This window comes from Theobroma umbraticum, unplaced genomic scaffold, assembly GCF_002168275.2.
Source record: "Theobroma umbraticum cultivar Fairchild unplaced genomic scaffold, ASM216827v3 scaffold_67.0, whole genome shotgun sequence".
Lineage (NCBI taxonomy): Eukaryota > Viridiplantae > Streptophyta > Magnoliopsida > Malvales > Malvaceae > Theobroma > Theobroma umbraticum.
In genome coordinates, this window is record NW_018397262.1 from 3,863,369 (window position 1) to 3,884,072 (window position 20,704).

General features: G+C 33.5%; 1 protein-coding gene across 2 annotated transcripts; it reads right to left on the reverse strand.

Moving 5' to 3' along the window:
* Positions 1 to 790: 790 nt before the first annotated feature.
* Positions 791 to 20,213, reverse strand: TPS1 (trehalose-6-phosphate synthase). Of its 2 annotated transcripts, none has more exons than XM_021431789.2 (19): positions 19,999 to 20,208; positions 16,683 to 16,759; positions 11,301 to 11,754; positions 11,113 to 11,210; positions 10,633 to 11,021; positions 9,766 to 9,880; positions 9,483 to 9,584; positions 8,819 to 8,969; positions 7,783 to 7,871; positions 6,721 to 6,769; positions 5,776 to 5,876; positions 5,394 to 5,581; positions 4,249 to 4,366; positions 2,805 to 2,981; positions 2,603 to 2,725; positions 2,439 to 2,526; positions 2,205 to 2,335; positions 1,998 to 2,096; positions 791 to 1,627 (listed from the first exon to the last, which is right to left on the reverse strand). In XM_021431789.2, the coding sequence occupies exons 3-19, from the start codon at positions 11,689 to 11,691 to the stop codon at positions 1,211 to 1,213; spliced, it is 2,826 nt and encodes a 941-aa protein (XP_021287464.1). In that variant the 5' UTR covers positions 11,692 to 11,754; positions 16,683 to 16,759; positions 19,999 to 20,208; the 3' UTR covers positions 791 to 1,210. The 2 variants fall into 2 exon arrangements, 1 of the variants encoding a protein (XP_021287464.1); XR_002445431.2 differs by having other exon boundaries at positions 1,488 to 1,627; positions 2,439 to 2,504; positions 19,999 to 20,213.
* Positions 20,214 to 20,704: the final 491 nt, after the last annotated feature.

The window sequence follows — 20,704 nt, forward strand, 5'->3', positions numbered from 1 at the left end:
TTATATTTTCGTAACGTTTACATAATTTTTTAGTTACTCCATTCATTAAAATGTTTGACGTAACATAAAAATAAAATTTTAATTACTTTAATTTCACTTTATTAATAAACTTTTTTTTAAAATATCATTTTAATAAGACGTGCGGCCTCCATTTTTTATTTTTATTTTTAAAGTTTCTTTTTTTAAAAAAAAGTTTTTAATTTAATTATTCAGTTTTTGAATTTTTTAAATTTAAAATTAAAAAGAAATTTTTTAAAAAATAAAATAAAAAATGATGTGATATTTTTGACATGTGACATATTTCTATTGATTATTTTTTTACCACATCACCCCTCGTTGACTAACACTATTTGTCAAAGGTGCAAAACGTTCAAGCGATTAAAGTTTGAATGCCTAGTAATGAACGTTTATATTTCAGGTACAAAATCGATATTTTCAGTATAGTTGGAGTACTAAACATGTAATTAACATTTATAATTTTTAATTATTACGATAAATTTGTAATAAAATTTTATTTTTATGTGTATACAAAAAAATATTATAATTCCATGAATCTACTTTCCTTTGAAAATGATTTACTTCTACTGAGAAGTCTTTGTTCATTATATTTAAAAATAATAATCATACTAAACATTTAATATTTGTATATAACTATTAAAATACAATAATTTAAATAGTAGTTAATGTGTAACTAGTATTAACATAATAATCATAAGACATAGACAGATATATTAATCTAAAAACTAATAACAATAATCTAATTACTATTTAATATTTAAATTTTTAATCATTTACAAAGTTGAAAATAGTTTTTCTTGAGCAATATGTTGAATTCATGTCAGTTGAGCAGTCTATAATCTCTGTACTATAGCCCATCTTCCTTTACATCATAGTTTGATACTAGAGTTGGCATATGGAACATATGCCATGTTCTATCAAAATCTCAAGTGAATACCATTCAAATGCTTTGAAATGCTAGTAAAAGAACTGTACTTGTGTAATTATTTGGATGCAGGAATTGTCGCTATAGAATTGGTTTCCTTCAACATCTATGGACTAACAACAATGCTGTGGTTCATGTAATTTCAGTTTGAAAACTACTACGCTTTTCTGCTATGCAAGTAATTCAACAAGAGTTTTCTTCAGCCCGGAGAGTTGCTCTGAGAAGGATGGAGGATCGGTCCCCAACATTTTTAAGGAAGACTCCTGTTTACACATGTAAACCTGAAAACGACGTGCATGATGAAGAGGAATTTGCCAGTCTGTTCAGAAATGAGACAACATCATCTGATGACCCGAGCAGATATCGAGCACATGTGCGAGTCCGCCCGACGGCACAGGAGAAGTAGTTATCTCCTTTGAGATCAAGTACACTCCAGGAAATCTTTTCTGGTGATGGACGCCGCAAACTCCCACTACTATGATTATTGCTGGTTCTTCTATCAGGAGCCGGCTGTGGTCGCTGTGTCTTTGTTTGAGATGATTTTGCCCCACTTCTGTTTGCTGGAAGCTTCAAAGCAGCTCTTCTCTCTGCAGGTAACCTTGGTCCATCAGTTGGCTTGCTTCTTGTTATACTTGTCATGTCAGAAGGCAGCTCTGGCTCGAAAAAGGTGTATACATCTTCATCCTGGTGAAGTGATGAAATTATCTCATCAGTAAAGGACAAGAAGGATATTACAATTCAATGCATGTTCTTCCGATTCTTTCTAGCAACTAAAGCGAAACATTACACTTCCCAACAAGATTTTAAAATAAGCCAACAAGCCTAAACCTGTTTGTTTGCAATCCTAGAACATAACTTAAACCTCAAAGGTGTTAACTTAGGTCCTAAAATAACAAGTAAATTAACCCAAAAAAGAAATTTTCGGGAGAGGAGTTCAGCTTGCTTTGTTTCCAAAAAGGTATGTTTTACAACATATACTAATACGAGACCTCTCGAAGTATTACACATGGCTTGAATAAGAATATGCTTATATCAAGATTGAACAGAATATTACCTTCCCCAGAAAATGTCCGATACAAAGGACATAATCAATTGGTGTTGTCATTGATTTACTGTGAACTATCTCTCCTAGAATACGATCAATAGCTGCCCCCTGAGTCAATATGAAATTGTCAAATAGGCAAGCAGGCATCTCCAATGCCATTAAACTAAAAATATTCAAGTAAATTAGACAAAATTATGTACTGTGAAAAGCAGTTACCTTTGTAACACCAACTGCTCGCACCTCAACTGATCGACTTCCTTGAACAACATCAACAGATGCATTAGAAATTGGGCCAGTCCAGAGATGCTGCAGCATATCCCTTGCTTGAAGTCTTCCAAACTCAACATCTACAGACAAAATAACATACAAGAAAACATGAAGAAAGGACAAACAGACAGACACAGCTAGAATCAGCGAAGGAAAAACTAGGAAACCAAACAAGCGAACTACCTGCATACTTGTAATTCCATACAAGTGATGTATCGCGGAAGTCGAAATGTGATCTAGGTGTTCTTTCTGTGAAATATTCAAAAACATGCTGCCAAGATGTCATCAGCATCATTAGATAAGCTGGAAAAGACAAAGTCAATGAATTGTACATTAAGTATAATTACCTTCACACTGTCAACCCATTCCATATTCAAGTGCTCTGGCATGGTTGTCATCCACTCTCCCTTTGTATGGCGTAGAAACATCCCATTTTCTGCGGCCAACCACATGTCATACTCCCCAAAGTTCTGTGAGAGCAATCAGTTGGTTTTGATAGAGAACAAACCAAGGTTTAGATAGAAAGGAAAGAAACAAAGCCAAGCATACCTTATCCAAGACACGTCTGTCACTCCCACTGAGGACGACTACCGTTGTCTTTGGATCATTACAGAGTGCTGTTAAGGGTACTTTTATTTCTGGATGCAATTTAAGTTCCATTTCTTTGATTTGATCACCTCTACTCCCAGGAGTATCCACCGGTTCAGTTAATGTTGCATTAAAACCCTGAGTTTTGCACCATCCCCAAGATGAGGGAAACAGCACGGAAAGCATAGTATACACCCAGGAAAAGAATCAAATGGGAACATGAAAACTATAGAGCTAACAAATTGTTGAAAATCAGGAATGATGGACTTAGCACAGGGGATTTATCAATAAAATCAGCAAAATAAGAAACACAATTACCACTGGCAGAAGTAGACAACTTGAGATTACCACGTTAATAATAGGTGATGGCAATGATTAGATTATATGAAACATGTTAACAAAATATGCCAAATATTAGTTAACCCCCATGGGAGAGGACAGCAACTGTGAATCTAAAGGGTATTAAGCCTATTTTCCAACTTCTTAATATAATATTTCTCATAGATAATGCAAGCGTCAAATGGCCTTGGTAGCCTTAGTTCCTGCCTAAAAAAATCAAGTGATAAGAAAAACAGACAAAATTATTTTAGCTATTGGAGAATGAAAACAGAAGATTTATTCTCACTTTAGAAAGAAAAAGAACAGAGTACTGTATCTCCTCACCAATCATTCATGTTAAACTTTTTTGGTGACACTCCCAATAGTAGGCAAATAGTCAGTGACTCCCTTTTCCCCATCTCAATGATGACTTCTAGCTCGTGTTGAAAACTTTTTAAAAACAGATTGCTTATTTGAAATTGTTCAGCAATAGAATCCAAAACCCTAGTTCCTTAACTAAATTCTACAAGTATGGACACATATTTTCATCAGAGCTTTAAAACAGAAATACCAATGTTACACTGCTTACTAGTAACATATCTATTTACCTGTTACTAATTCTTAATCAAATAACAAGATATCAGGTTGTTAAACAACTTCAGTAAATATTTTACTTCTCATTGGTTGAAGTTCTAGAATGTGCTAAATAGAAGAACAAAGTAAAGAACTACAATACTACACACCAATCTGCTTTGCTAGAAAGGCTAAAGAAAATTGCAGTAGTATTACATACAAAACAAGAAACAGCCATCTAGACAAAGTCATCCTTAACACTTCAATGTGATGATGATGACACAGGCACAAGGAAGAAAACACAGAAACTTAAAGGAAAAGCCCTATGCACCAGCTCATCCAAATCCAATAATCACATAGAGACACATGCAAATAATAATGGTCATTCAACAAAGCACCCATTGTTGACATCCAAGGCTTCACATGTATCTTATATTTGCATGCTTTGAATAATGGTTTTTCTAGCTGAGGGGCACTTTAAGATAACTTAGGATTCTAGATCAAACAAACATACCAGTATCAGCAATCGATTGCCAGACTGTAAATAACGTTCCATTGCATCATTTTGTGGAAGCTCAGGTGGCACTTTGCTTGTCCTTAGTTGAGCTTCAACAACGGTATCATTCAGTTCACTGCAAAGTAGTTACAGAAACTCAAATCCTGGTAACTTTTATATGACATGGTTAGCACAACAAGATGGACACATAAATTTCAATGAGTACAAAAAGATAAGATTTCTACTTCATTTGTTTAATGTATTGATCTTACGAGTGAACACAAAGAGTTTGCATCTAAAATCTCTAGCATTTACACGGTTGTTAAGGCACCTAATCTAGAAGCAACTGACCAGTAGGTGAACAGGCACAACTCAGCAATAACAAACACCCAAAGTTAACCAATAGGGATAAGAAAACTTCAGTTTCTCTTATGTATTGGTCCAATGCTAACAATTAATCAAAATGGGCTGACCGCATGAATAAAGGGAAATGTAATAATCATCACTCCTTCTGGGAAACTGAGTAACTTGTTAATTTTTTAATGAACTTAATTATATATAAATAAATAAAATCGCATATCAAGATAATTTCTTGTCCACTGTCGGTTTGAAAGATAAACCTGACAATTTAGTTTCCTATGTAACTGAAGCAAAAAAAAAAAAAAGGTTGCTGCAAAGTAGATTCCAAAATACATTACATCTTGTCATACTGTACATCAATGCAAAGCGAATGGTTAAGGTTTGACCTTAGCCAAACCATATCAACATCTGTATAAACATGAAGAAGGACCATAGTGCAAAGAGGTAAACAAGTGCAGTAAATTCCCAAATTTTACATGCATTTGAACATGTAAGCAAAGCATCATTGATTCAACTTTCACCTTCTGGAGAAGCTTAAAAGAAAAAACATTGTTTTTGACAGAAATTATATAATTTCCATGATTTTCATAAATAAAAAAATCCAAACCTAGATGTAGCAGGGATATTTTAACACTCAAATGCATGTCAAAAGTTGAAATATAACTAGTTAACCATTAATATTGAGGTAAAATTTCCCTGACCTATATGATCAATGTGCTCTAGAGAGTTTCAGAACTCTTCAATACAAGAGGAAAAAAAACAAAATATTTATTCAAAATCTGACACAAATAATGTATACATACCTTACAAATGTTTCAGCCCATTCTTGGGCTGTGTGGGTTGTCACATGATGAAAATTGTGGCGATGTCGCTTCTCCCTTTCTTCAGCTTGCATATCCAAAGCCTGGCCAATTGAAGCAGCCACTTCAGTGATGTTCCAAGGATTTACCAAGATAGCTCCAGCACCCAGAGACTGCGCAGCACCCGCAAACTGCAAGATGCATCAATGATATAATAATTAGAAACAACTTTTTCAGTAATGAAAGGAAAGCATGGTAATCATTAGTTCTGATAACACAAATATTCATTAACCTATAAGATACATGTAAATCAAGCACAGTGGACTAGTTAGTTTCAGTCAGCCAAAAAAATGTGCAGTGAAAACTTTAAGTAGTAAGTAATTACTTCACTGAGAATGAGGACCCCTTTCTTTGCATCTTGGCAAGCAACAAACTCATAACTGACAAGGTTCATGCCATCCCTTAAAGATGTGACAAGTGCTACATCTGAAGAAAGGAGGGAATTTCATCCATTATATTTATAGAGAGAAAACCACAACTGAATAACAGCATGATAAAAATTTTAGGACTAAGAAAGCCGTATCCTAGAATAAATTAGTAAAAGTTCATAACCAAATTACTATCACCCTATGAGCTCCACATGGTGCAAAGAAGCCAATATTCTATAAATGTTCACTTGTCACATAGAATAAAGACTGAGAAATAATTAAAAGACTCTGCAGGATACTTTTCACCACATTTGCTAATTTATAATCACATCAATCAACATCTGCAGTCATAAACTTTGGGAATAAGCTTAACTTTCAAGGTTGCAGGATTGCATGTGAACAAGTTTCAACCCATAAAACATGATAGGTAAAGTTTGCAAACACTAACTTCATAACAAAATCTGTAAATGCAGTTCATGGCGGGTAAGTTGACCCCCTATTTGGCAAAATGATTGGACTTTTCCAGCTATGATTCTTTAGAGAACGAGTTCCCTCTTTCCTAAGAACCATCCAAAAGAGTCTCAAGTTGCTGAAAATTTTGAGGAATTATATGATTATTTAATATGCCAAAGACAATGGAAAACATATTTCTATTAGGTAAACTTGGTAAGGTCTTTTTACTTCTACTATCAACAGAAGTGAAAGCAGGTTCTTTGTTTGCATCCTAAGTCCTAACTGAAGTTCCAACAACAACAGAAAATCAAATCAATCAACATCTGAACCTGCAGAACACAACTTGAAAAGCAAAAGCCCAGTGGGACTCATTCCAACAAGATCAGTGTTAAAAGAGTTAAGTCCAACAATAAATTGAAGAATAAAAAAGAAACCAATGGAATCAATACCCGTAACAGCATATAATGCACATAGTGCATGAAAGTCAAGAGAACGATCCTGTAGATGCATAAAATATGCATTAGAAGATTACCCAGTGAATGAAAATTAATGGCAACAAAGAAAACATAAAACACAATCTATCTTGCTGTGTGAGAACAAAGGCTAAATTACAGACACTGGTAGAAACCCACATATGAAACCAAGAAATTATAACAAATTAAGATATATTATAGTTCAGGATACCATATAAATACACAACCTGAATTTTGACATCATAACTCGTTTATAATGTATATCATTCTCTTGTACATCAATAATTCTCATTCTAGGTCTTACAACTTCACATAAAAATAAAAGTTTGAATAATGTTCTCTGACAGAATCCACAAAAGGCAAGTACTTCCTGTGCATTTCAAACTTTTGGTCAATTTAGAGTACCTATCTTCCCAAGGCACAACACTAAATAACCAAACTACAAGGATAGAGAACATACCGACAAAAACTTATAGTCAAACTTTCACAGCATCTTTGGAAGGGGAGACTAGAGGAGAGGAGAATAGAGTGAAAGAGAGTAAAAGTACAGCCCTGTATTTTTGAGTTCTTGGATAGAGGATTTGGAGGTGAACAATATCACCCAAAACTTGTTTTAGTATTGATTCAAAATTGGGGCATACTGTTGATTTTTGGATAAACTCAATTATGATAAATCCTCAAGCCTACTCTAATTTCCAAACAAGGAAAAGGAGAACTGTTTCCTCTAACACTATTCTACTCTCCTCCATGCAAACTCCCAAACAAAGTGCTACTCTTTTAACATTTACTTTCTCAAGATGTTCCATATTATCTCCCAGTTGAATAACAGCAACTCTGCTGTTTATGACCATTTCTAATATACGTACATTATGTTCAATAAAGAATGACAAAAGGATAAATAGAATACGTTAAGATATAAGGCAACAAAAATCTTACAGGAAAGCTTATTCAAATTAATGTATCAAGGAAGCTAAAAGATGATACTACAAACTAAGCATCTCAAGCATTAATTATCAAGTAAGGATGCCAAAGACAGACCAGGTGATGGATTGGAACTGCAGTCAATGTCCCAAATCGACCATTAATACGGCCAACAATTTCATGAACCTGGCTTGTAAGTTTTTGGTCTGTGACAACAGTAAGATAAAAGAAATGATTACATTCAGCCAAACATGTAATCAGGATTTTTCCATATGGTTTCTCCATTAAAAAAAATTAAAACAAGAAATCGAGGAGAAGAAGAAAAATGATAATATTAATGGTTAAAACACAGCAATGTGGCCAAGTCAAGCATGCATGAGTGCCCCAAGGAAATCTGCTAGACAAGTTTATAACATTATCTTCTTTCCTTGTGCATACACTTTTAGCATTCAATAGAAAACCATATCAAATTCCTTTTTTTGGACCAAGAAACAGAAGCAACTTTCTTAAAGAGTCAGTATCACTGTAGAGAGCAGAATGCTTCAACTTTGGTCAGAAAGCAAAATATAAATCAGGTAAGGGATTGAGGAATTAGAATAGAAGATTTAAATGTCAAAACTTGACTCCAGCAAATACAAAGACAGAAAGGTTAGGTGTCCTCCTACAAAATCTCCTAGTTCCGAGTTCAGACCTAGGGCTAATCATCCAGGAAACTTATGGCAGTATAAATTAATTGACATTTCTTAACTTATTTTGGCATGCAATTAAAAATATCAGAGTCATATTCAGTATGGCAAGGGGATGAAAATCTCCAGCTCATGTTGTAGCCAGCACCTCTCTCTTTAAAGCTTATATTTGCTAGCTGATACGCTTACTCAAACTTACTCAGCGAGCAACATCAGGTGGTTCCTCCATGGTTAGGAAATGCACAACCACATGGCAGATTATGGATAAAAAGACCCACCCAACTACTACCCAATATGAAAGTCAAAAGAATATTAAGAAAATAATAGTGACAGCAATTTAGGTAGGATGGGTTATCTTGTAAAGGAAACACTAACTCCAGAAATATGCTATACCTGTGATTAATACATAAACATTTTTAGAGCACCATATTTAGAAGCAAGACAAAGGAGGTGAGGAAATAGCATACACTCAGGAACATCAGTTCTTGTTGGCACTGCAATTTGCAGCAAAACCACTTTATCACGCCAGGTAGAATTTTCCTCAAGGAACTTTTCAAATGCCAATATCTTTTGGGGGATTCCTTTAATCATATCAAGACGATCAACACCAAGCATTACCTGCCAAGTTCAGACAGTTACAAGTAAGCACACTGAAGAACACATAAAATAATACAATCACAATGTAAGGCTACAAAAGACTTCTATTAAAACCAAAATGAAAAAAGAAGAGTAAAAGGGAGAAATGTTCCATTCCAAAGGGATCCACAAACATGTATCGATAAGCAGGCAAAACATTTCTAAGTCTTATTGATGATACAGAAAGTGTGAGTGTGTGAGTGAGAAAGAATGGAAAATGTCCAACTGTGAAGGGAAAAATAGATCAATGGAGCCAGACACAAGCCAGTTAAACTTTGTTAACTGAAAAATACACAGCTGGAGTTCAATTTTAAGCTCCTATAAGCTACCTTGAGCTTCGGTAAAAAGGATAAGGAAATCGGGTGCATTTAGGGCAAAGGGTGGTAGAGAGAATTGGATAAAATTCATTGTATACCATGGGTATTCACTGAAAAAGGAGATAGGATGACAAAATTGAAGAACATACAAATGCCATAAAGTAAATACAGCATCTACCTTTCTTCCAGCAAACCTTTCTTTTAATTCTTTGATGTGTTCCTGGACTTGAGGAAGCTCAAGTGCACGTATGAAACGATCTGAGTCTATCCCAATAGGAAACTGAAGTTTCAATCAATTAAAGAACCACAAAAATAAGTATAACCCTCAAATGCAATTCTTTTGCAAGAAAAAACACTTTTAATACTAATATTTTCTGTACAGGCCAAAATGCAACAGGCTGGGAAGAAAATAAAGGCATAGGAACAATCAAGTGAAAAATTCTGAAGGGATTCAAACATACAGCAGCAACACGAGTCAACCTCCCCTGATCCTCAACCCCTTCAGGTGTCCCCTCAAGTCCAAGAATTCGAGTACAAGCACTAACAAAATGTCTAGCATAGTCATAGGTATGAAAACTGGAAAACAAGAAGGAAAAAATATTAAAAAAAAATAATGGTCAATCTGCAGGCCAGGAAAAATGACATAAGTCATGAAAAACACCATCTCAGATGATATAATCAAAGGGAACTAACCGCTTCAAAGTGAAATGATTGATAAAACATGAAAATCTATAAGAATCACACCCAATCCATCTCAAGTCCAAACAACATCTTAAGAATATAGGATTTTTTGTTTCTTTGTCAACTTTTCTTCAATAATTAACATCACTTTTTGAAGAAGATTCTCAGAAAGTTCAATTATCAGAGGTCATGCAACTCTATAACCACATAATCCTGTTTTTTGTTTTTTTTTTTAAACTATTGCACATGTTACTTATAATAAATTAAATAAACAAACTTCCACAACAGCCCAAAACTTAGAGAATCTGCAGATTAAAATTATTATATTTAACAAGGCTAAAAAAATGTGAGTGCAATAGAACTACCAATTTAAAGGTCTACCGTTCCTCTCAAAATTGTGAAACAATGGATCTGGCATAAGCATGAAGGAGATCATTGAAATAGTAAAAATTGCAGGTTAGATAGGGCTATTACTAAAAATTATCCAGCTATACCATGAAAATTCAGATTTCATCAATCAAGATAGATTGATAACTTACGTTCCAAATGAGCAAAACAGATCACACATGTTAATAAGAGTGGAATAACAGAAGTCAGGAGAAAGATTTAATTGTTCTCAGTGGAGCAACAATTCAGCAGAAACTCACCCAACCAAGTCAGCAGCAAGAACTGAACGCAACAGCTCAGATCTGGATGGCAGTGTCCTATGAATTTCAGAAGAAGGGAATGGCGTATGGAGAAACCAACCAACTTTCATCTTCGTGTTGTGTTTCTTCAGGCATTCTGGAAGATACATGAGGTGGTAATCATGGCACCAGACAACATCACCCTCTTCATAGTGCGTATTTACAACATCAGCAAACATTTGATTTGCTTTCTTGTATGCAGCGAACTGAGACTGGAAACTTCTTGTGGTCGCAAGGCGATCCTCTTGTGGAAGTCCAAGGTAGTGAAAAAGAGGCCACAAGATGTTGTTACAATAACCATTGTAGTACTGATGAACAATCTCTTCATCAAGGAAGACAGGGATACACCTCTGCAATGATAAGTGCCTTCAATTTAAATGGCCTATATCACATATAATCAGGTTGAATTCCAAAAAGAATCTTTCCAGGGCAACTAAATACCTTTTCAGCTAAAGCTCTAGTTAGTGCCTTCTGTCCAATCTCATCTGGAACATTTACACCAGCCCACCCAATCCACCTTGCCTCAAACTCCTTAACACCTGGAAAATTCAATCTAAAATGATTAGATTCCTATAAGATGTAGAAATGTTGACACATGAACCAAGTCCACAAGGTAGTCAATATCTTACCCAATAGAGCAGTAACTAGACCTCCAGCACTTATTTCCAGAGACCATGAGTCTTCACCTCTCCTAACTGCAGAAACTGGAAGCCTATTGGCCACTACCAACAGTCGTTGCCTGAAAGGCCTTCCATCTGGTCTTTCGCATCCCTCAACCAGTGCCCTTGCAGCTGCAGCCTCTTCCAAGTATTGTTCGACAAAAGCAACCCCAGAGTGGTCACCTTCTCTAAAACGTGGGCCATTCTCAGATACTTCAGCCCCCCTATGATTATCAATCACCTCATTTGAATGGGAAGCTCTGCTGCTTTTCCTTTGCTCCCTAAGCTCTCTTTCCCTCAAGAGGCGTTCGACACGAGTTGGTATATGGGTCGAATTACCGTTGTACTTGTTCTCAGGCATACGCTCACTCTAGAACCCAACCGCCAATACCAATTTTATGAGCTCTCAGTCCAATTGTATGTCCTACATTTTTGTTTTAAGTAAATTAAGTATTCAGCAACCACAATAAGCCACAGAAAAAACTGTTTCTTCCCTAAATTAGATACCAAGGAAACGTAATTATGCTGCCAATGACTTTGTAAAACAAGTTATTAAGATTTCTACCGCAGTTATAATCTTTTTATCGCTTAAATTTAATGGAATAAATATTAAATAAGATACGGAAAAAACAAACAAGAGACAATGATAATAAAGAAAATGGATCCACAGAATTTATGGCAAAAATGGGGTCTACCATGGAACTCTAATTGATTAAAGCCCAAAATTTCTTTTTGAACAGACTCCACAAGGAAAATGAATAGACGTCGTCAAAGAGCCAAAGAACGGGAAATAACAAGAAAGGCACATTAGCAGAGCGGAAACCATAGAGAAAATAGCATCCTCAGGGCTCCCTGGTTTCTCTTCATTGTTCAAAATTCCGCAACAACCCATTATTCAGATTAATATATAGCATTGAAAGTTTAAGTAAAACTAAGAGAATCCGCCTTAACATAGTTTTAACATACTTAACAACAGCAAAAAGTGAAACCAGAAAATATCGAATTCCACCTTTGATACCGAATCCTTCAAGCAGAAAACCAAGATTTCTATATGGAAAAGTTGGCCTAGTTGTGCTTTCTGCTACAATACTTGACTTTTGTATTGAGTAAGACTGAAGCAGCAAAAGATTAGATAAGAAAGGTGGTGAGGAAATGACACAGAGAACGAAATTTCCAGAGTCCAGTTGTGGGTGGGAGAGGTTTATCATAGCAAGAGAAAAAGCAAGGAAGGAACACAATTCTTGTGAAATCTTTATATCGGTACATAAAGCCAGCCATGCAGCTGCAGGTGACACCAGAGAGAATAAAAGGTGCAGTTGAAAAAAGAAAGAACTTTTTACCAACATTAAACCAGAAAAGCATAGTAAAATACTACTAATACGAAACCTCGGAAGAATATGCAAGAAAAAAAATGCAAAAATCAATCAACAAACTAATTTAATACAGTATTTAAATGATGATTACTAAAAAAAAACTCGATGACGAAGGCACTTAGGATCAATCTTCGGCTTTTTCCTACACGTTTCTTAGTGGGTCCTTATCGGGTAAGACCGTATAAGCATTTTTTCCAGGTCTTATCGGAAAATAAAAGTTCTAATGAAATCTGAACCGCCTCAATTTTGATTTATTGGGTATTTGTTTTGTTTTGGAAAGATAACAATTTGTAGAAAAAGGTTTGTCTTTTATTCCTTAATCACAAAGTCTAAATGTTTGTCTTTTTCAAAGAAATAAAATAATTATAAAAAATAACCCTCTTCATAATTCAATTTAAAAATATCATTCATTATAATTTTAATTATTTTTAATTAATTTTTAACATAACTTTACAACAATACCTTTTAAATCATTTTAAACAAATTAAAATAATTTCAATTTTCTCTATCTCACCATCTAAACAAAAATTTTAAAATTAAATATCGATTTTTCTCTCTTACCAAATACTGTTTATCATATCATCCAGTTCTCTCTTGCTATCCAAAGATCAAAAATAATATCAAAGTATATGTTTTAGGTTCTTGAATTTATTAATTTATATTCATAAAACCTTAAAACTGAAAAGTTAAAATTGATTAGATATATTTGTAAATTAAAACAATAAATGACTTTGACAACTTAAATTTAATTGTGAGTAGACAAATCAATTAGTTATTAGACATTGCATTATTGATTTTTAAATATTGTGTCACTGATTTTTAAATATTGTGAGATTAGTTTTTAAATATTACATAACTGATTTTAGACATTACGTGACTGATTCTTAAATAATGCTTAAGTCACGTAATGCTTAAAAATCAATCACACAATTTCTATCAACCAATCACGCAATTCTCTATCAACCAGCCATGTAATAGCTAAATATTAATAATACAATATCTAAAAACTAATTACGCAACACTTAAAAACTAGTTACATAATGCTTAAAAACTATCAAAATTATCAAATTTTATTTAACAAAATCAATAACTTCAAATAATACATTCTATTTTATTTAATAACATAAAAAACGAATATAACTACTTAACGAAAAATGCTCAAAAATTCTTCATGTATCTAAAACCACTTAAAAATGTTTAAAATGCTTAAAACGCACAAAAAAATTTTTCACGTATCAAAAGTTATTCTAAAATGCTTAAAATGTTTAAAAGTTCTTCTTGTTAAAAAAAAAATACTCTGAAGATGAATAGTTAAACAAAAAAAAACTCTAAAGATATAAATCAATTTGAGACGCGAATCTAAATATATATGTCAATTTCATTAAAAGTAATTTTATTCAAAATAAATTTTTTTAATTAAAATTATAAAAAATATTATTTTTAAAACACCCTATATATAAAAAATATTTTTAAAATGAATCCAAATAAAACCCATCAAATCCCTTCACTTATTATTTTCAATAATCAAGCTTGTCCTATTTTCCAAAAACAACAACGAAAACAAAAGTTTAATCCCTTTTTTCTTTTCAATGCAAGGAAACAAAAGTTAAGATTTAGACTTTACCCGATGTCCTTTACTCTTCAAAATAAATTTTTTTAATTAAAATTATAAAAAATATTATTTTTAAAACACCCTATATATAAAAATATTTTAAAATGAATCCAAATAAAACCCATCAAATCCCTTCACTTATTATTTTCAATAATCAAGCTTGTCCTATTTTCCAAAAAACAACAACGAAAACAAAAGTTTAATCCCTTTTTTCTTTTCAATGCAAAAGGAAACAAAAGTTAAGATTTAGACTTTACCCGATGTCCTTTACTCCTTTTGTCAAAGGCAAGATATCGAATGTACTAACCCTTGAAAACGAAGGCATTTTTTAGAATGTAAAATAGAGAGAAAACAAGAGCCGTCACATAAAAAAAATAAAAAAGAAAAATTAATCTGACAAGTACACAACTGTTTGGAGTTCCTGTAATATGGAAGAAAGTGACTAATGACTGTCAAAAATATAAAACAAAAAAAAAAGTTGATGATATGTAGGCAGAAAGTAATAATGTTGACATTTGCATGCAAATTAAAAAATAAAATAAAAATCCGATTAAAAAATAAATGTCCGACCCATCATTACACCTCGTTTCCAACCCAAATCTTCGGCTTTTTTATGTAAGTTACTGTTTTAATGAAACACAACTTTTCTTATCCTTCTTTTAAAAAGAAACACGTGGTCAATTCATCATAATTGACTAAGAAATTCTAACAATAAAAACAGTACCCAAATTGAAGTGTCATGCCACATCCAACAAATTTCCAAGACGTCAAAGAAATAGTAAATCAAAAACTGAGATGGTCAAATTAAGTATACTCTTATTGAAAGGGGAGAAACATTTTGTTTAGACTGTGATTATGCCTATGTTACAGTGTATATTTGATACGAAGATTTCAATATATCATTGGTTCCAAAACAAAATACAAAATACAAAAAACAAAAAAAAAATGTAAATTAGTACACCTAGAAAACATGTGTGGCACGAGTAAGCATTCTAGGCGGGTAAAGCACCATACATGATAATCATGAATCACTCTACATGTTTCAACTTTGTACTACATTTAATTGGTCATCATTATACTCCATCACATTCATTCCCCTCTTCACCAATACATGAAACGTTTTTGTAATATTATGTTTTCACATTTTTTTTTCAAAAAGAAAAATTTTCAACAATTTGCGTCTCGTATTAACATCTCTATGTTGAATTAAGACTTGCATTGAAAACCCTCTCAAATCATGTTACTAACCAAAGGTTTTTTGAATTATGACAGCTACGTATTATCAAGTTTATGACAGCTATATCTAATGAATGACTTATATAATGATTAATGTAATACTGTGTCTAACTACTGATTAAAGCTTATTTGTTAAGTCTTTGCTACGTACATACTAAGTCAACGCATATCAGAACTAGAGCCAATTATTAAGAAAAAAATACTTTCACTTGCTCTGTTCTTCATGCTTGTTCTTTAATATGCCGTGTTGATCCTACCTCTACTCAAAACACAACACTCTAAAGGCTCTATTCGGGTAACACACCGTGGAAACCATTCGCATTACTGTCAATCTCACTGCTATTATCCTAAATCATCTTATTTCAATAACTGCGGTAATATTTTTTCTAAAACATCCGTGTTTACTATTTTTCCATTTTTTCTAATAATTTTACCCATTTTTATACCCCTATCAAATCATCCTTGCGTAATTCTGCAATTCTCTATGAACAAAAAAGGGTTTTCTGATGATTTTAAAATTGTACTTCATAAAGGGAAATGTTATGTTTTGGATATACCCTTCCATGCAAAAGAGGAATGAAGTCGAGGAAAATGCAGAGACCACGTAACTAAAAAATGCACTCTGTCGAAATGAAATGCAACTGCACGGAAAATTAAGCAACCAGAAGGACGGCAACAATTTTCTTTGATGCATTTAGGTCAGTTAAATCATGACAATTTTGAATAGACCAAAGAACAAAAGCAATGAGAAATGTTCATTGCCGATGACATGTTAACCCCTGCCCTGATGAGTGGAGGAGCTACGACTACGAGTACCCTTTGAGTGGTGATTCTATCAACCTTCAACTGCAGGCACCAGAAAAGGCAAATTTGGCCTGTGGGAGAACAAACAAATGGGGCAACCATTTCTCAATTTGCCTAGTGGAAATTGCTGAATTAGAAGACATTTTCCCACCTTGGACATTGACACAACTCAAGAAGGGACATGTTTTGGAATAAAGCACCAAAGAGACAAACAAATGCTTGGTCTGCACGCATTTCTAATCCAATTCTTTGAAAGAAAAATTGAATGACAACGGCTTTAGCAATATTATCAGATAGTATATATTAGGAATCTCTTTGGCACCTAACCTGATGATGGAAAATGATTTGCCACCAACTTTTACTGTATGATTAGAAGACTGAAGCACCTAACCTGGTAAGACGTTCTGCATATTCCAAGCAAAAAGTCAGAAATAATATGGTATTTCAAAGCATAAAACTTGTTAGACTTGCTAGAATAACAATTCACCAAATGCAAATCAAGTCACTCTGTTACTAAACCTTAAGTAACCAGTTGCAGTCTACGGAAACAAGGAAAGAAACTACAGAAACAGCTAAGATAATGCATTCAGAAGATTCAGCACATCGAAAACACAAGCAAAGAAATTTCGTGCTAAAAATGTTAATACTAGTACTACAGATAGGTAATAAATGCCATTACTTACGGTCTAGGAGGAAGTAAGGATTGACTTGCAAGAAGGAAGCACCTTATGGTTTTCAAAAGTGTAACAATGAGCAAACAGAAATATCTTGTTTAAATATCTTTTTGAATGATGAAAGATGTCCGAATAAAAAGTGAAGATAGACAGGTTCCCCAAAAGAACCATAATACATGTGACTAAATCAATGAGAGGGAGAAAAGGAAATGCAGCAAAGACCAGAAATTGACAGAAAGGACTTGCATGCTGCTTTGTTCTTTTCTCTGCTAAACAAAGGCAAGTGGAGTTGGTATTATTGCTAGTGGTCAGAGATAGAGAGAGAGATAGGGATCCTAGAGCGTTAAAGCCCGTGAAAATATACATGGTCGCCAGGGAATTTTCAGTGAGCCATTAAATTTGTCACTCATGCATGAAGGGTTGGTACCCACAATTTGTGGGTCCCGTAAAATTTTATGTTACAGACTCCTTGCTTGCCTAGGGACCTTGGCCAAATCACCTGATGAGATGATACTAGCCATCCAGTCTGGCAAACACTTTCGTGGAACAACAATGACCTCATAGCCATGTCAAAATACCGTAAAAGAATCTCTGAAATTTTATGTTAGAGCCTGAGAAAGAAATTTACTTCTAATGTGGCCCCAAGGAAATGTCTTCTCGCAAAACGTCTAAAAATGAGATTCAAACAAAGGGCTGGTTAGCTAGTTTTTTGACAATTCTTAAGGAGCTCTTTTGTAATGAGACTAATGGAGAAAATTACTACACTCTGTTTCTGAAATTCCTCACCATTTTCCTCTCTTTCTCCTGGAAATAGATCTGCTGATCTAACCACGTTATAGACAAACATTCCAACCTATTTATAAGACGGTAACTTTTACAAAGGCCTTTCTCTGCAATGCTACTAGTCATGTAGCAAATTTATAGGAAAAATCATTTTTGAGTAACATATGGGAAAAGCTAACAAAGAGAAAAACAGAGTGAATAACAGAAGAAACTCAAACTACATGTATAATGCAGAAGATAAATGTAGCTTTACCTCCATTATGATTTCACCATTCAAGTTTTCAGCGAGTTGATAAGAGAAATGGTGCTCTGTTTTTTCAACCTGCAGATGTTTCTGATTTTCCACTTCAGGTTGTTGCAGGTGGAATATACACTATTCTAGTCTAACGAGTGAGGGCATCTCTACATACCAAATGAAGACACGTAAATACTTCAATTCCTTCGGAGTTCTTACTCTCTTGCTTGCAATCAGACCAACTAAAATTAATGTCATCTTATCCACATTCTCAGAATGGCTAGATGACAGCATAATAGCCAAGTTTGCAAAAAGAATTGTCATTTTATTCACTAATGCTTTTGGCCCTATTCCTTCGGGTGTATAGTCCTTAAACTACAATTATTGAGCTGATTTCCAAAAGTTAAAATTATACTGCAAAATCTAAAGGGTAGCTAAAAATTAACATCACAATCTCCCGGGTCTCATATCTCTTGCAGTTTATGCTATTTGGAAATTGGAAGTCTCAAACTCAATTGGCTGAAAAGCCAGCTATGATTTAACTGCTGAAATTGCTAGCTTCTTCAGAACCACATTGATGACCAAATCTGCGAAAAGCTTTTATAGAACTGCTCATTGTGCTTATCCTCTATTTTAATTTTATATCTTCAAGCAAATGTTTTTCCTAATCTACATTGCCTCACTTGTATCCTGCCTTAATGTTCAACTTTCTTCAAATTCACATAAAATCTAAATCAGATATATTCCAAATGAAAATACACCTAGTTTCATCTATTCAATTTCGTTGGGATCAAGTTTGCCCTTGAGCCACATGCTTGCAGTGTCAATTCCCACAACAATTAAACTCCCATCTGCATATAGCAGAATTTAAACCAGAGCGGTAATTGTCATTCCTTTCAATCCGTACTGCTCCATTAAACAGCTTCAACCATCTGTTCTAGAAATTTAAGTATCAACAGGTCACGTACATGAGTAAAGTTCAGAGACCTTCTGTCATTAAATTAAAGAACCTGTCTCGTGCTTTATGGCAGCCCAAAAATCTAAGAAAGTCAAGCCAGCTCTGCAAGCCACTAAACTGAAAATATTAAAAATTCTAAAATTCGACTCAATCACTGTCGAGTCAGACTCGACTTCAGGCAATTGAATAGTATATCAAGCCGAGTTTCAATATATAAATACTCGACTCAAGTTACTCACCCTGAATTATACACTACATCACCAGGTCTAATACTCTACAATACTTTTTAAATACTACTAGTATATATATGATTATATCTATAATGAATCTACTCGAGCTATTTTTAATTTTTTTTCTAAAATATTTGTATATAATGTTTTATTATATGAATAATGAGATAATATGATTTATTTTAAAAAAATTAAAAATAATAATAATAAGTTTACTTCACATAATTTTCAATATCACCTTCATGAATCAGACTCTTTCCTACAACAACATATCATGCAAACAAACAAATAAAATAAAAGATACTAGAAATAGTTTTCAACTCAGAACCGAAATTTACTTAAAGAAAAAGTGATCAGCGTTTAACAGTATTATTAACAGTTCAAAGTAAGGAATCCAAGAAAAAAATCAAAAAATAATAATAATAATAATAATTATTATTATTATTATTATTATTATTGGAGAGAATAGTAAAGCTCAATATTGAAACGAAGACTCAAAAATTTTCTTTCTACATACTCTAATTTCTCCTCCCTCGTTTCACAGCAACCAAACAGAGCAGGAAAGAAAGAAAGAAATTCGTTTCTCAAGCAAATTCTAGAAAGAACAAAGCATCACAAAACGAAGATATGACAATCGAGCGAATAGTATCACAAGTTTTCGAAATTTGTATCACAAAACTGATCACGTTTTCCAAACTCAAACTCAGAACAAAACAAACAGAAAAAGAAAAGATCGAGAGAGAAAGAGAAAGAGAAAACTAACCTTGCAAAGTGGACGAGAAGCCAGAGACTTGGAGAAACCGCTAATGCTTGGGAAATTCAAAGAACGAAATTTATCGAAGGTTAAATGCGAAGCACATTTAAAGAGAGAAAGAGAGAGAGAGAGAGAGAGAGAGAGACAAAAGAAAAGGAAAACAGAGTAAGAGAGTTCTGGAGAGAATAGAAAGGAGAGAACAGAGGGGTTATTTATTGGAGAGAATCAGAGGCGAGAGTGAGAAAAGGCTACGCGTTTTGGCGGGGGATGACCTTTTGCCTTTGCTGCTTGCTTCGCTTTGTTAGTGCCCAATCATTTGGAGGGAATTTGTTCTTCTTTCCTTCTTTTTTTTTAATTTCAAATTATTTTCGTTATTTGTTTTCCCTTTTTTAACTTTTTATATACACAAATCCAAAAGGTAAAAGAATTCTCTTTTCTACAAAATAAAAAATAACTTGGTCGTAAGTTGAAAAATTAGGTTCCCAATTTCCACTAATATGGCCGAATTAAATAATGACAAGAAAATAAGATTTTTTAAATTTAATATCTAATTTGAACCGAAAAATGAATTTTAATAACTTATTCAACCAATTGCTATTTACATATTACGTGTGTGCATATGCCTGTTCTTTTGATAAAAATAAAAAATAATATTATAAATATGTAAATCAAAATAATTTAAATTTTTTAAAATTTTGTCATTTATCTCGAGTTA